General features: G+C 38.0%; 2 protein-coding genes across 7 annotated transcripts; both read left to right on the forward strand.

Moving 5' to 3' along the window:
• The first annotated feature begins 8,375 nt into the window (after nt 1-8,375).
• Nucleotides 8,376-13,386, forward strand: LOC121988653 (probable protein phosphatase 2C 42). Of its 4 annotated transcripts, XR_006114068.1 has the most exons (6): nt 8,376-8,870; nt 9,910-10,277; nt 11,169-11,230; nt 11,626-11,800; nt 11,950-12,146; nt 12,893-13,029. XR_006114068.1 is itself a non-coding variant. In XM_042542194.1 (5 exons), the coding sequence occupies exons 1-5, from the start codon at nt 8,564-8,566 to the stop codon at nt 13,100-13,102; spliced, it is 1,122 nt and encodes a 373-aa protein (XP_042398128.1). In that variant the 5' UTR covers nt 8,383-8,563; the 3' UTR covers nt 13,103-13,386. The 4 variants fall into 4 exon arrangements, 2 of the variants coding, with proteins under 2 accessions (XP_042398127.1, XP_042398128.1); XR_006114067.1 differs by lacking the exon at nt 11,626-11,800 and having other exon boundaries at nt 8,382-8,870; nt 11,169-11,405; XM_042542194.1 differs by lacking the exon at nt 11,950-12,146 and having other exon boundaries at nt 8,383-8,870; nt 12,893-13,386.
• A 366-nt stretch (nt 13,387-13,752) lies between these two features.
• On the forward strand, nt 13,753-16,861 carry LOC121988655. Of its 3 annotated transcripts, none has more exons than XM_042542195.1 (6): nt 13,753-13,894; nt 14,544-14,701; nt 14,930-15,044; nt 15,439-15,553; nt 15,808-16,015; nt 16,103-16,861. In XM_042542195.1, the coding sequence occupies exons 2-6, from the start codon at nt 14,601-14,603 to the stop codon at nt 16,497-16,499; spliced, it is 936 nt and encodes a 311-aa protein (XP_042398129.1). In that variant the 5' UTR covers nt 13,753-13,894; nt 14,544-14,600; the 3' UTR covers nt 16,500-16,861. The 3 variants fall into 3 exon arrangements, with proteins under 3 accessions (XP_042398129.1, XP_042398130.1, XP_042398131.1); XM_042542196.1 differs by having other exon boundaries at nt 14,568-14,701; XM_042542197.1 differs by having other exon boundaries at nt 13,755-13,894; nt 14,547-14,701.
• The last annotated feature ends 111 nt before the right edge of the window (nt 16,862-16,972 follow it).

The following is a 16,972-nucleotide window of genomic DNA, read 5'->3' on the forward strand; positions in this document are numbered from 1 at the left end:
CCAGTTTAGCCTACTGATAGGTCTAACATTTGAATGATTGTAGATATTTGTGCATGCAGAATTTTGTTTGAATAATTCTATTTTTTCTTTTAATTTTTCATTTTCTAACTTTAAACTATCAAATAATTCTAATGGGTATGTCTTAGCTAATTATCTTTTCAAATTAGTATTTTTATTTTCTAATTAACACAAATTTTTAGAAAGTATTTTGATAAATTGGAAAGATTGTGCGGGTGAAATAGCACGTACCTCACTTACCTCATGAACTGATGCTCTCCCTTCATCGGAGCTCTACTATGATAATCCTCCATTTTCATCGATGTTCATTTCTGAGCTACTTTCGTCTTCTTCTTGGTGGTCAGCCAGTAGAGCTAGTCTGATGTAAGCTTCGATCTCGGATTCGATTTATCCCATGTGACCTTCAAATTCTTGTGCTTTGGTCTGTTGCCCTTGCCATTCTCTTTCTTCTTTAGTTTGGGGCAATCATCCTTGATGTGTCCTTCTTCATTGTAGTCGTAGCATCAGACCTTCCTTTTATTCCGATAGTCCCTTTTTTGTATACGGTTTAAATTTATTAGATCGAATAAATTTATTAAATTTCTTTACCAATAGTGTTGCTTTATTTGTGTCGATGGATGTTTCAAAGTCTGAATTTGGTTCGCCCTTTTGGTTGGCTTTTAGTGCTATGTTGTGGACTGTCTTTTCTCCTTTGTTTCACAAGTCTGCACATCTTGATTCATGAAGTTCAAAAGTGAAAAAAAAGACTTTCTAATGAACTAACTTCGAGTTCTTTAGATTTGTAAAATGAATCGATTATAGATGTCCACTCGGGTGTCTTAGGAAATGCGTTCAAAGCATACTTTAATGAATCTCAGTTCATTATCTTTTCTCCGAGATTCGTGAGTCCGATGATGAGTTCTTTGATCCTCGAGTGCAGATGTGCAACTGTTTCGCTTTCTTCCATCCGGAGGTTTGTCAGCTAGTTCCGAAGTAGGTCCCGTCTCGCGAGCTTTGTTTCGGAAGTTCCTTCGTGCAACTCCAGGAACTTCTCTCAAAGTTCCTTTGCTGATTTGTAATCTTCTATCTGAGTACTTCCTGGGTGGAAGTACGCTGAGTAGGTGGAACTCGGCTCTTCCGTTCGCTACGAAGTGTACTTGTTCCTTCTTGGTCCATTGATGTTCTTCCTTTTCATTTCCTTGAGAGTCTTTTGGAGCTACAAAACCATATTTAGTGATTAACAGTATTTCAAAATCAATTTTGAAAAATACCTCCATGCGTTTCTTCCAAGACACAAATTCTCCCTCGAACTTAGGTGGGAAGATCGTCAGTCTGACCATTGTTTCGGTGCTTCAGTCAGCAGTTAGTCCTTCTGAGACAACTTGGCTCTAATACCAATTGTTGGACTGCTGGTGGCCGACAAGAGAAGGATGAATTGCCTGTCAACAATAAACAACACTCTTCTTGTTCTTTCAACTCTAATTAAAAGCAACAATAATAGTAAATTAAATTAACAACTAAAAAGACGAGGTATAGGATTTACTTAGTTACAACCTAGGTGATTGTTAATCAAAGGACAATGAAAAAACTCTAAAAGATCTCTTTCGCTAAAGGTGGAGAAGCCTCTTATACTCGTTAATTGCTCAGGCAGTTGCTAGGAAATGAATATTGGAGTTGATACCCATTTCCTAGGTCTACGGGTCTTTTTATAGCTCCTGTAAATCTTATCCTCAGTTTGAAGGCGCCTCCAATAGAAGTTCAAGGTGACTTCAAGGGATGAAATTTTATCTGCCGAGGATAAAACATTATCCTCGGCAACGTTCACCTCTGCAAGGTTTAAGGTGCCTTCAATCAAGGTTGAAGGTGTCTTTCATGGTGGGTTGAAGGTTCCTTCCCTCTGAAAGGCGCGGAGGCGCCTTTAATCCCTATTGAGGGCGCCTCCAACTGCTCCGCAGCTCCCTTTTAGCTCTTCCGTTGTTCCGATCGACTGAGTGATTTAGTCTATCCGGAATAGGGCTCATCCGAATCTAATTTCCAGTCTTCTCCTCGAGCAGGTTTCCTCCCCGGCTTCTCGTCCCTCGAACGCTGCATATATTCTTCTCGTCCATCGGTGTACTCTTCCACAGTGCCTCGTCCCTCAGATGTACCCAACCCGTCGGCTCCCTTCCTCTGTCATCATTCTCGTTAGCTGCGTCTTCCGCTCGACTTCTTATGTTCCTAAACTCCTGCATAAACACAAGAATCAAATACACATGACCTAACTTTAACTTGGTTGATCACATCAAAACTACCATGAGATTCCAACACTTATGATGTTTGGGAGGTTATAGAAAAAAACTACATTGAGCCACGTGATGACTCGACATTATTTTTGATTGAAAAAGACAGTTTGAGAGATTGAAGAAAGAGAGACAAGAAGGCTCTCTCCCTCATTTATCAAGCTTTAGATGAGGATGGTTTTGAGAAAATCTCAAGTGCTACTTCGACCAAGCAATCATGGGAAAAGTTGTCTCATATCAAGGAGAAGGAAAAAGTAAAAAAGGTATGACTTCAGATATTAAGAAGTCAATTTGATGCTTTTCGTATGAAGGAAGGTGAGTTGGTATCTGATTATTTTTCCAGAGTCTCTACAATTTCCAATCAACTAAAGAGAAATTGTGAGAAACTATAATAAGTAACTATCATTGAGAAAATTCTTCAATCATTGGATTTAAAATTTGATATTATTACAACCATCATTGAAGAAACCAAAGATCTACAAGCCATGACGATAGAGCAACTCCCAAGTTCATTATAGTCCCATGAAGAAAATAAGAAGATAAATGAAGAAATTACTCAACAACTCTTAAAGACGACTCTTCAACAGGCAAAGAAAGATGCAAGTTTCAGTGATAATAGAAGTCAACGTGGAAGAGGTTGTGGATATGGACGAGCTCGTGCTAGTGAGCAAGGATGGATTTCCAACAACAATGATGAAAGAGGAGAAATTTCAACAAGAGGACACACACAAACTCAAGGTACGATAAATCTCAAGCTGAGTGCGACAATTGTGACAAATTTAGACATTATGCTAAAAAATGTAGATCGTCCAAAAATAAAGTATATGTAAGAGCAAACTATATAGAAGAAAGGAAAGAAGAAGATGACACCTTACTGTTAGCATATAAAAATAATGAAAGGGGCGAATGTACAATGTGGTATCTCGCCACTGGTTCAAGCAATCATATGTGTGTGAAAAGAATCATGTTCGTAGAACTTGATGAATAAGTTGGTGGTAATGTATCCTTCAGAGATGAATCAAAGATCAAGGTAAAAGATAAAGATAACATTCTCATCCGTTTGAAGAATGGAAAACATGAATTTATCTCGAATGTTTTCTTTATGTCAAATATGAAGAATAACATTTTAAGCTTAAGACAATATGATATTATCTAAAAGATAATATGTTTATCTTAAAAGATGATATTGATTGCTTAATTACTAAAATGTCTATGTCAAAAAATAGAATGTTCTTCCTTAATATTCAAAATGATGTTATCAATTGTCTCAAAGCTTATTATAAAGACATCACTTGGCTATGACATATTCGAGTTGGGCATCTCAATTTCAGAGGACTAGAATTGCTTTCAAAGAAAGAGATGGTGAGAAAATTACCTTGCATCAAACATCCTAATCAATTATGTGAAGCATGTCTGCGTGGGAAGTAATTTAGAAGAGGTTTTCCAAATGAGCCAAGTTCAAAAGCCCAAAAGCCGCTTGAACTTATACATACGGATGTTTGCGGTCCGATAAAGCTAAGTTCACTTAGTAAGAATAATTATTTCAATCTTTTCACAAATGGCTTTTCTCGAAAAACTTAGGTATATTTCTTAGAGCAAAAATCGGAGGTCTTCGGCATATTCAAGAAATTTAAAGCTACTATAGAAAATGAGAGCAGTCTTGAGATCAAAGCTATGTGATCTGATCAAGGAGGAGAATTTACCTCAAAGGAATTTCAAGAATTTTGTGAAGCCAATGGAATACGATGACCCTTGACAGTTCCAAGATCCCCTTAATAAAATGTAGTAGCAGAAAGAAAGAATTGAACCATCCTTGACATGACAAGGAGTATTGTCAAAAACAAGAGGCTACTAAAGGAACTTTTGGAAGAAGCAATTGCATGTGCAGTATACTTATCCAACCGATCACCAACAAGGAATGTGTGAGACAATACACCACAAGAAGCATGGAGTGGGAGGAAGCCTGAGATTTCTCATCTAAGAGTTTTTGGGAGTATAACCCACGTTTATGTGTATAATGAAGCAAGAAACAAATTGGATGATAAAAGTAAAAAGTTTATTTTTTTTTGCTATGATACTAACTCAAAAGGGTATAAATTATACAATCCAGATACTAGAAAGACAATTATCAACCGGGATGTTGTATTTAATGAAGAAAAAAAATGGAATTGGTAATAGCAAAATGAAGATTACAACTTCTTCCCATACTTTGAAGAAGAAGATATGGAGCAACTATGAGTGGAGCAAACAAGAGAGGAGCTTATTGCTCCACTGGTAACATCAACATCAAGTACTCAAGGAATCATCTGCATCAACTTCAAATGAAAATTCAAGTAAAAGAGTACCATACTTCAGAAGCTTACGGGGCATTTATGAGGTAATTAAAAATCAATATAATATTACTCTATTTTTGTCACTTTGCCGATTGTGATCCTATAGATTTCTAAGAAGTTATAAAGAGTAAAAAGTGAAAAAATATGATGGATGAAGAAATCAATGCGATTAAGGAGAATGGTACATGAGAGTTAACTCCACTTCCTGAAGGACATAAAACGATTGGTGTGAAGTGGGTGTACAGAATAAAGAAAAATGCCAAAGGATAATTTGAAAGATACAAAGCAAGATTTGTGGCAAAAGGTTACAGTCAAAGATCTGATATTCACTATGATGAGGTATTCGCTCTCGTTGCTCGATTAGAAATTATCAGACTAATCATTTTTTTAGTAGCTAGCCCAAAATAAGTGGATAATACATCAAATAGATGTAAAATCTACTTTTTTTAAATAGAATTCTCAAAGAAGTCTATATTCGGCAACTATCAGGTTATGAAGTCAAAGGACAAGAAGACAAAGTTCTAAAATTGAAGAAGGCTCTCTAAGAGTTAAAGTAAGCACCAAGGGCATGGAATAGCTGGATAGACAAGTACTTGCAAGAGAAAGACTTCATCAAATGTCCTTATAAACATACACTATACATTCAGAGTAAGGATAAAGATGTTTTGATTATATGCTTATATGTCGGCAACTTGATCTTCACAAGAAGCAATCCAAGTATATTTGAAGAATTTAAAGAAGCAATGACTAAGGAGTTTGAGATGACTGATATTGAGCTCATGACATACTATCTGTGCATCAAAGTGAACTAAAAGGAGGATGAAATCTTCATTACACAAGTAGGTTATACAAGAGATATTAAAAAAGTTTAAGATGGATAATAGTAAGCCCATAAATACTCTGGTAGAATGTGGAGTCAAGCTATTTAGCATGATGAAGGAGAAAAAGTTAATCCAACATTTTTTAAGAGTTTGGTTGGAAGTTTACGATACTTGATGTGCACATGGCCTAATATCCTTTATGCTGTTGGACTTGCTAGCTGCTACATGAAAGCTCCAACTATCACCCATCTTAAGATCGCTGAGAAAATTTTACGTTATATCAAATGTACGACATATTTTGGATTACTTTATTCAATATCTAACCATTTCAAACCTGAAGGATATATCGATAGTGATTGGGGTGGAGATATGGATGATAAAAAGAGCACTACATGATTTGGGTTATTTATAGGAGATATAACTTTCACTTGAATGTCGAAGAAACAACCTATTGTTACACTTTCTACTTGTGAAGCGGAGTACATGACTGCGACTTTATGTGTGTTGTCATGCTATTTGCCTTAGAAATTTGCTGAATGAGCTAAGTTTACCACAAGAAGAGACAACAAGATTCAAGTTAATAACAAGCCCGCAATATCACTACTAAAAAATCTAGTCTTCCATGATAGAAGTAAGCACATCGATACGTGCTATCACTATATCAGAGAGTGCATTACAAGAAAAGATGTACAAGTGAATGCACAAAGTCTCAAGATTAAGTTGCTGATATTTTTACTAAGTCATTTAAATTTGAAGACTTCATAAAGATGCGAAATTTGCTTGGAGTTGCAAAATTAAGTTTAAGAGGGGGTGTTGAAAATTAAACTTAATTATGGATAAAGATAAAATATGATGAAGTGACAATTATTGATGAGAGTTCGTAATATAGAGATAGAATACGACGACGTGTCATTTCTTGATAAGAATGAGAGTTCATGATAGGAAGATAGAAATAGAATATGATGAGGTAACAATTCTTGATAAGGATAAGAGTTCGTGGAAATAGGATATGATGAGATGATAAAATAAAAGGGTCTAGATTCAATGTATTTGAGATTAGTAGTTATCAAATAAGTCTATGAATACATAACTTTTCCCATGAATTAAAACAAGTTGATTTTTTTTTTATTTTCCTCTTCCACATAGAGTACATTTTTCTTCCATAATTCTTTTATTTTTCTCCCATAATTCTTCTTCCAACATAGTGAACCTTGATAAAAAACGGAGTGAGCGAGAAGGATGATACGGGAAGGGAGCAGACAGACTCAGATGAGGAATTGCGGAAGAGTACTCTGGAGTGAGAAGGAGGAAACTATGCAAGAAGCTGAATCTAGTCAACCAAACCATTAGGATCGGTTGATCGAACCAGCGGGATTGATCGATCGAACTAGCAAGACCGATTGGTCGAACCAACGGGATCGGTTGACCGAACTCCACTTAGTAGAGAGAAACGACCGTTGAGTGGATGAGAGTGTTGACTACATCATCAAACAATCATCTTCCATGGTTGGCCGTTATAACAAATAAAGCTGATCCACCATGCCAACAAATGATCGGGCAAGCGACCGTTGTGTGAATAAAAGTGATTTGCCATGTCAACTTTTTTGATCGACCGAATAGCTCGATCGGTTGATTGAACGTACCTTAACGACACAAATAGACACGAGGAACTCGGTTGTAAAGAAAAATACACACTCGAATCACTCGTGCTCTATTACTGTAAGGGGTTTCATCGCTTCTGGGACATTTTCGAAGAAGAGAAGAAAGTAGATCTTCAATAGTTCTAGGACTAGCAAGAGGGTGGTTGTAAACCAAGTGAAAGTAACCAAACAAAATCTTCAGATTTCATAGGCAAATGAAACCAAAAACTGGTTACTTAACCCACATTTACTCATCGTATTCCAATAAGCTTTAGCTGAAGCAAGAGCTTCCATGGCCTGCAAATGTCATAAGCCAAAGGAACAGTCAACCAAGCGAGTTCTATCTTATGAGCCAACACTTTGCGTTCCAAGAAAGACATAAAAAAGGATCCATAAGGTGAGGAAATATGAGAGAGACCGATTGCACGCGACTGGAATCAAGCTGGTAGCCTTCGATGCGATCAGTGAGCTTTGTCGAGGGCTTTTCTCTGCAACTGCAAGTCCTTCGAATGCACTGCCGCCGGGCTGGTCTCGTCTCTGCCCTCCACTACTGTTGCGATCTAGTTAGGGTTCAAGGTAGTCGAGATCTTCTGGACCGCAACCCCTTATCCACTTCTGGATCAGGGGTTGTTGATAGATGAGATCTCATGGATCCTATCTATATAACAAGTAGGATCCATGAATTTTCATTGAAGTGGTTCATCATCTGAATTACAAAGTATGATTAAGAGGATCCGACCTCGGTTCCCGGCTACCCACATTGGTGAGGCAAGTGCACACATGTATATTACCGGGAATAGATCTTTTAATCAATACAGACTGAATCAATTCATTATCAAGGAACGGATCAGAAAAGAGGACGATCCAGTCCCTGAACAACCACTGACATTCCAGTCCGAGTCATTCCGCCACGGATACTCAACGCGCGGCTCCAAAATCGACGTGTCGCAGATGACCCCACAAACTCAGTCGACGACGTGTCACGTCTTCGGTCTACCCAAAGTAAACACTCGCCCGCCATCTTTGATCCTAGCTGACTCCGTGGGGGGCCCACCGCCCCACCACGAGATGTAGGTCCAGTTCGGTCAGGTACGCGTAGAATTATAATTAAATCTAAATCCTTCTCCACGAATCCACGCCAGTATCACTTCCTCGTTTCCGAATTCGAATGATCTCGCTGGGACCCGTTGGCTATCTGCTACGCGGGTGCTTTTGATTGGAAGGTGTGTTTTGGGGTGAGATGAAGGTTGGCGATCTAAAGAATTAGTGAGGAAAGGGACCCAATTCCCGTCCCAAAGCCGCCTTGTCGCCTCTTCCGCAGGCCACGCTATCTTGCGCTCCCCGCCTAGGTCCCCTCCGCCGCTAACCTGCGCACCATCTCCTTCCTCCGTTCTTTCCCCTCTCGCCTCTCTCTCTCTCTCTCTCTCTCTCTCCCGCACTCGATCGAAAGCGATTGCCTACGGGTTTGGGACAGGGGGTTTGGGAGATGTGGTATGCTCCGACCATCGATGAGGCTGCTTTCGTCGCTGTTGAGGCCGTTTGCGGGGAAAGGCAAGGGCGCGGGGGGCAGTGACGGTGCCGCGGGCCGGGAGGGGCAGGAGGGTCTTCTGTGGTACCGCGACCACGGACCCTGCTCGGCGGGCGAGTTCTCGATGGCCGTCGTCCAGGCCAACCAGATCCTGGAGGACCAGAGCCAGATCGAATCGGGCCCCTTTGGCACCTTTGTTGGCATCTACGACGGCCATGGCGGCCCCGACGCCGCGCGATTTGTCTGCGATAATCTCTTCTCTCATTTCAGAGGTGGAGTCCCGACTTCCCCCAATCATTTTTCTTGGTAGTTCTTGTCTTGGTGTGAATGGCCTGTCCGTGTCAAATTTTGATGATTTTACCTATGATAAGATTCCATTTTCACCATAATTTCTTGACGTACATATCGAAATCAAAATATTCACTATTTCACTACTTGCCCGTACATACTCATCTTAACTTTTGTGAAATTTTATTGTTTGGAACAATCCTAATTTCGAAATTCATTCACTTCCATTTATTCAACTTCATCCACTTGAACCTCTTACCAAAATTATATAGTATGAGTTATGCACTATGCAGCAACTGCCCTTAATCAAAATTTGATAAATTTGATATAGTCATCGTGCTTAGGTTAGTCCATTCATATCTTCAGCTTCTCAAGACTAGTTTAGGTCTTGAATACAGTGAACAAAAAAAAAAAAAAACTTCACGATCATCAGCCCATGTATCTTTTTTTTAAAGGACCTGGGGTTTCATCGCCCGTTGGATCAATGGAACATAAGCTTGTCATGGAAATAGCCTCTTTCCTGCACAAAGATAAGGATGTGTTTGCTGGTGTTGTACAATCCGGTATTGGTGGGAGTCTCATGCAATGAGATTTCCGTTTTTAGAATTCTCATGATGTATGAATTCAACTCCAAAACAGTTTTTTCAGTTTATATCATGTGGCACTTCCATTATGAAAATGATGTCAGACATAGTGAAATTGCAACTGGTCAGATCTTAGGAGATAAATTCTTACCTTTGACCTCCTTTGTCTTTAGTGTTTGCCATGTAGCAAATAAACATCTTTATTAAGCTAGATTGTTTTGTATTCTAATTAAGAATGTTATTTACACTAAATTTTGATGTTGTGGACCTCCAGAATACATGGATTTCAAATTTAGTGAAAATAGTTTTTTATATTTTTCTTCCCTTTTGTTTGGTTATCATAGATTGCTAAATTTTTATTTGAATCTATAAGATTTCCAGACTTTATTATGAATTTTTATTTTTGATAGTTTTATAAGTCATTTGGTGCTTTATGCAGAAATTTCAGTTGGACCACAAGGTGTAACATGTGATAGCATTCGGAGAGCTTTCCTAGCAACAGAGGAAAAATTTATTGAATTGGTTGGCCAACTATGGAGCTCTAGGCCAGACATTGCAACTACAGGATCATGTTGCCTTGTCGGTGTTGTTTGTCAGAGAACTCTCTATGTGGCAAATCTTGGTGATTCTCGAGTTGTTCTTGGTAGAAAAGTTGGTAATACTGGTGAGATTGCTGCGATAGCTTTGTCAACTGAGCACAATGCTAATATGGAGGCTGTAAGACAGGAGCTTAGGTCCCAGCATCCAAATGATCCAAATATTGTTGTCCTTAAACATGGAGTTTGGAGAGTTAAAGGCATCATACAGGTAATATCTTTGAACATTTCCAAACTTATTTTTGATTACTGTTTATTTTGGTAATACTTGTATCCAGCTTTGGTTGTTTGAATCCTCTTTGTAAGTTATTCCATAGTTTGATTTCATGTAACCCACCTAAAACATTTTGTGGTAGTTGAATTTTCTAGAAATTTCTTAATGGAACTTTATGTGTTTTAGTTTATATTGTTTTCTTTTTCTTAGCAATGTGTCCAGATTAGGGAATCAAACTCTAGCTACTATTTATCATTAGAGAGAATTATGAACTATACAATTACTTTTTCTATCCTATGAAAAATTTTAAAAACTTATCTTTTCATTGTGCAACTAATGGAATCTCACTATATATATAAGAGTTCTTTGTGTGGTGTAAGTGCGCAAGAAGAAATATTTTAGCATACTTCTCTTATCTCCTCTCTCTCTCTCTTATGCCTCTTTCGAATTTCTATCAATTACTTGGTTTTTGCCAACTATATGTTCATCATTTATATTTCTTGTAGTTTTATCATGATGCGGCTTATCGACTACTTTCTTTATGCCACAATGAGTAGTGTAATCAGCTTACTCGGAGCATCCATGAATCATTTACCAATTGATTGTTTCAAGCAGTGTAATCAGTCACTTTAGTCACAGAACCATGAATCATTTACTAATTGATGGTTTTTTTTCTTTGTTTAGTTTCATTATACACTGACATGTGGTATTATTACCACTGTGCCAAAAATATCTGAAGGTAATAAATAATCACTCTTAATTATTTTCACGGGGAAAGGATAATACTTTCCTATCAATAGACTGTTTTTTTGTTAAATTTATGCTACACAAACACTTTTTTGATCTGTGAAGTGTACTTTATTGTTAATAATGTATGATCAATTGCAGGTTTCTAGATCCATAGGCGATGCATATATGAAGCATATGCAGTATAACAGAGAGCCAATCAGTTCAAAGTTCAGAATAGCTGAACCGACAAACATGCCTATCTTAACTGCTAATCCATCTGTTACCTCTCATCATCTTCAACCAAGTGACTCTTTCCTCATATTTGCTTCGGATGGGTTATGGGAACACCTAAATGACCAACAGGCAGTTGAGATTGTTTACAATCATCCTCGTTCAGTAAGCATTTCCACTTCTCTATTGTCTCCATAGTCATGCTATTTGCCATTTGTTTCCTTGTACGTTTTCTCTGGAGAGAACAATTTTGCAATTTTTTTTCAGTATAACTAGTAGTGAATTAGTTACTGAACATAATTTTTAATTCTTAGATATACCTACATATAAGTATTCCTAATTTGGATTATATGAAGCATATGCAGTATAACAGAGAGCCAATCAGTTCAAAGTTCAGAATAGCTGAACCGACAAACATGCCTATCTTAACTGCTAATCCATCTGTTACCTCTCATCATCTTCAAGCAAGTGACTCTTTCCTCATATTTGCTTCGGATGGGTTATGGGAACACCTAAATGACCAACAGGCAGTTGAGATTGTTTACAATCATCCTCGTTCAGTAAGCATTTCCACTTCTCTATTGTCTCCATAGTCATGCTATTTGCCATTTGTTTCCTTGTACGTTTTCTCTGGAGAGAACAATTTTGCAATTTTTTTTCAGTATAACTAGTAATGAATTAGTTACTGAACATAATTTTTAATTCTTAGATATACCTACATATAAGTATTCCTAATTTGGATGCGTTGATCCTTGCGATTCGATGAGATGAATGATTATGAGTGTGAGCCGGCACCCTTCTACCGCATCAAAACATGGGATTCTTGTGGAGCAGCACCAATAAATAACCAGACTACTATCAGAGGTGTTCATCAGCGATGATCCAAGTGGGGGAGTGTCATGGAAGGTCCAACTCTGGATGACTGGAATTTTATTATTTCTGACATATACATACTCTGTCAGACAGTATCAGTCCCATTAACAACATATTTTCTTCTGTAACCCAAACCGACCATTTCAATTTACTATATACATATCTATGAGTGAAGGTTTGATGGTTCCATTTAATATAGTTAACGCTCATTGCATAATGGTTTGTTCTCTCTCGAAGGAGTACAGGTTTTGCTCCTTCCAAATCTGGTTAACTGTGCCATGACATCCAAGGCAGTTTTACATGCATTTTCTCTCTTCCTAGCAAATAAACTCTAGTTTTATGTTATTTAAATTTAAATAGGGATGTGTATTGCCAAAAGTGTTTAATCTTTTTCTGTGCATACAGATTCTTTACTTTGGAGGTTATAAATTGTCTCTAGTAAAATAGCTCTTCCACTCTAGCAAATGGCCGTACATCTTAGGTTTCATTACAATGCTCAAAGTCAGTTAACAAACTTTGTAGGCGATTGTTAAAAACTTTTCTGGTGGCTTAGGCGTTCGGTTAACACTATCAATCATATGCCCCATACTCCTATATTGTTTTCTTTTCAAGATTCAGCATAAACAGTGGAGATGCATTGTGGTCCTTATTTATTTTATCGAAATGTGAGAACTCTATAGTTTTACATTGACTCTTTAAAACATTATTCTTAGCTCCTCTAGTCCTAAGAAATACATGAATTTGCAAAACCTTAAGCATTGCAACTTTTCCTATCACAGGGAAGTGCAAGAAGGCTCATCAAAGCTGCTCTCCATGAAGCAGCTAGAAAACGAGAGATGCGATATTCAGACCTGAAAAGGATTGACAAGAAGGTCCGCCGACATTTTCATGATGACATAACTGTGATCATTATTTTCCTTGATCACGATCCTACAGTCAAATCCGCACAAGGGCCTCATTTATCAGTTAGAAGTGCTTTGGATCACTGATCTGTTAACACTGCCATGGAACAAGGTTGCTTGATGTAAAGACTACATGTAGCTGAGACTGCTATATAAGATGAGGAGATCAATCTGGAAACTTATGTGTAGGGAGGTTTCGATTACCACACAAAGGATGTTTCCCCCACTTTTTTTTGGAAAAAAAATGTTTATGTTATGTTCTAAATTATTGTGCTGTCAGCTATGTAATTTATCAAAGGAGATAGCCAATGGTAATAAATATGTTCTCAATGTTCTAAAAATTAAAGTGAAGTGCTTTCACGATTTTCTTCCCTTGAATTGGAATGGTGTTAAGTTAGGAGCCTCGGACCTTTGTGCTTTAATTCTTCATCAATAAGTTTTTTTTTTCTTTTTAATATTTTCATTTCTTATAGATTTTCATTGTTTGTGCATATTTTATTACCATTTTTAAGAAAGAAAAATCATTTTGATTTTTTTTTTAAAACGAAATTAAAGTGAAAGTAAATGCAAAAAAAAAAAATCCATTTTATTCCCTTTATTTTTCCTTTTGGCTTTTTTTTGAAAACAAAAATGTTATCACGTCCTCCTTCCATTCCAATCCATGTCGTTCATCCGTCCGTCCACGTGTCCATAGTCAGCAGTAAGGCAATAACTATTAACTATTTCTCTTCGAAATCGGATGTCGAAACCCTTCCGATCGCGAAGAAGGGGAGCAGCTATTTCGACCGCTGCCTTGCCCGACGAGGAGTAGGAGGACGGCCTACGTGACGGTGTATGCAATTGTCGTCTTTCCCCTTTGCTGCCTCGTAGGTGACCAAGGTTAGCTAAACTCGTTGTTACACTCCAATCCTTTTGTAGTCTGTGTAGATTTGGAGTTTTTGTAGTGGGTTGAAATGTTTTCTCTTAGTTATACCGGATCTGCAGGATTTTACTCCACTATTATTGTTTATTCTAGGTCGTTTGGTAGTAAAATCTTCTATTTTCGGGCATTATGGTAACCATCTTTGCTACATTGTGATGGGGTTGATAACTTGAGGTAGGAACGTTGGATTGTTCTAGTTTTTCTATTTAAATTTTTTTCCCTCTTTATTGGTGCCTGCCAAACTCTATCTTGGTTAATTTCCTCATAAATTGGGCTGAGAGTCGTGGCATTTTGAGATGAAGATGCCACCATCCTTGCGCATATCTATAATTAGCTCGAGTTACTTGCATGAAGTCATCAGTCTTAGGTCCATGCCAAAACCTGCAATTTTGACATCAAATAAGGGGAAAAATTTCCATTTGATATATGATAGAAACTTCCAGCTAACTCTTTCAAATGTTTATGTTTATCGATCTAATATTTTAAAGATGCATTACTATTGGTGTGACTGAGGTTTGATATTTCTTAAAGGGAGGAGAGGCAAAAAATTTCCCTTTTGATTTTCCTTTTCTGTTATGACTGTGGCTCATGAATTCTGCTTCTCAGAAGGGGTTTTATACTGTTAATCAGAGGGAAAAAGGAGTGAGAAAAGGTAAAAAAACAATGCCCAGACCAGGACCAAGGCCATATGAATGTGTGAAGCGTGCTTGGCACAGTGACAGACACAAGCCAATTCGAGGATCCCTTATTCAAGAGATATTCAGGTTGGGCCATTTTCTTGTCTGTATGCTTCTACTTGTATTTATACGTGTACATATATTTCTCTCTCTACCTTTGCTCATTGCTATCCACTTTTTTCTGACAGCGCAAGAAGAATTAGATGTTTGATCCATCCTTTGCTCCTTCACCTTTTCTGCGATTTGCTATTACCATTTACTGCTGCCTCCATTTTCTTATTGGGTGAAATGGTCAAATTTTCATTTTGGTTGCAGATTGGCCAATGATATGCATAGTGCTGCCACCAGGAAGAATAAGGAGTGGCAGGAGAAGCTCCCCATTGTCGTTCTGAAGGTTGAGGAGATCATGTACTCTAAAGCCAACTCCGAGGTTCATATTTTTAGTTTTTCCACCATATTATAACCTTGTTTCTATCCTTAGGATGCTCTTAGTTTAAGTTTCCATTGGCAAGAGTGCATCGTAACATATTAACTGTTCACCTGTCTCTCATATTCCTTTTTCTGTGATATTATGTTATTTTTTAGGATTGAGTTTGCTTGAAATTAACTGAAAGGCACCCACTTGTAGTTAGTCATTGAATCAATGGTGCTGCATCATAAAATGCTATTGAAAGCCCATCATCTTAGATCTAGCTAAATAAGAAATTTGTCAAGGCTAAATTAGATATTTTTTTTAATAGACATTCAAATGACAAGGCTATAACTGCATAATCATGTGTGTTTTCTTCAATACCTGTATGTCTTTTTGGTGAGTGAAAATGCAGGCAGAATACGGGGACTTGAAGACATTAGTAGATCGAGTAACTGATGCTATTGACACCATTATCCGGAAGGAAGACTCCCCTGAGATTGGAGACTTCTTGCAGCCTTGTATTGAAGGTACATCTTCCCAACTGCCACTCTGCTGTTATATTAAGTTAGTATGTGGTAACAAATATCGCCTCATTTTATTATCCATCAATTCATAGCATATAGCTCAGGACAAAATGGTTGTAGCTTTATCTGCTCTTGACGTTATAGCCCACAAGTTGTGTAGGGTAATATGGCTCATAACTAATGCAATTAAAGGAATCCAAGTGAATCCTATTGTAACAGATATCCACCTATCTTGTTTTCGTGTTTTATCATCATAGCGGCACTTAACCTGGGCTGTGTTCCGAGAAGAGTTTCGAAGAGCCAGCACCGCAGCAACCCAATGTGCTATCTTAGTCCAAACGCAAGTGATGTCAGACCGTCCTCGCTGAAAACCTCTGATAGTAACACAAGCAGCCTCGGACATATCCTCAAGGGGATTCCAGATTTCAGCAACCCGAACAACTATACCTCCCAGTTTCCATCCTGGTACACTTTCTTTAAACCTACAAATATAACTTGTAGCAGGATTCCCGGGACTGAGTCCAACAACCCTGATCCATCTCATGGACATAGGAACTCAAGTATGGACAGAATCCAATGCCCAAACTCAAAGAAGAATGAACCCTCCGCTTTCAAAGGAAAATTGCCTGTTCATGTCTCAAGCTTTACCTGCCCAAATCTGGCTGGAGCATATCCCATGTATTACAGCGATAATCATCCTGGGATGGCATACCATCAATCTCTTCAATTCAGCGAGGACCAAATGTATCGTATGACAGCAGCCACCACGAGTGGCTTCATGTCCAAGGCAGAGACCAGTTTCGAGCAGAACCTTATTGGCGGCAAATTTGTCACCGGTACCTCAAAAGGTGATTCAACAATTTCAGAGACGCGTAACGAAGGATGGGGCCTGTCGCTGAGGTTGGGGCTTCCATCATCTCCATCCAAAAATGCCAAGCCACTGGATTGAGAAACTATAGTCAACTAGTGCCATAACTGGATGTGTCTTGCAAACTAAGGTATGGAATTTTCGGGTATGTGTATCTCAGTAATATGCTCTCACTCTGAGCACAAGGTCTCCATGTTGATTCTAAGTACATGCATAAGCTCAACAAGGTGATCCTTTAACTGTGATTTTCATCACAAGAAAAGATTTCCCAGATCGGCCATCACAAGTAAATTCGTTCGATGAGCCTGTTATGTTGTAAAATAAGATTATGTTTTTAAGCATCTGCAGGTTGTATGAGGTTATGTTTGGTGTCTCCTTCTGCTGTAGTGTGGTTGTACCTTAAACTAGTTAGTAGCGTCGATGGCATGTTTCTTTATACTGCACTTTTAGACTTCTGTTAAGTTAGCGAGGTTTTGATGAATTTTTAAATAATGAATTCTATGAACGGTAAAATGTCATATAGAAAATATAAAATACGTTAACAACAATTATTT

Source organism: Zingiber officinale, chromosome 6B (assembly GCF_018446385.1).
Source record: "Zingiber officinale cultivar Zhangliang chromosome 6B, Zo_v1.1, whole genome shotgun sequence".
Taxonomy (NCBI): Eukaryota; Viridiplantae; Streptophyta; class Magnoliopsida; order Zingiberales; family Zingiberaceae; genus Zingiber; species Zingiber officinale.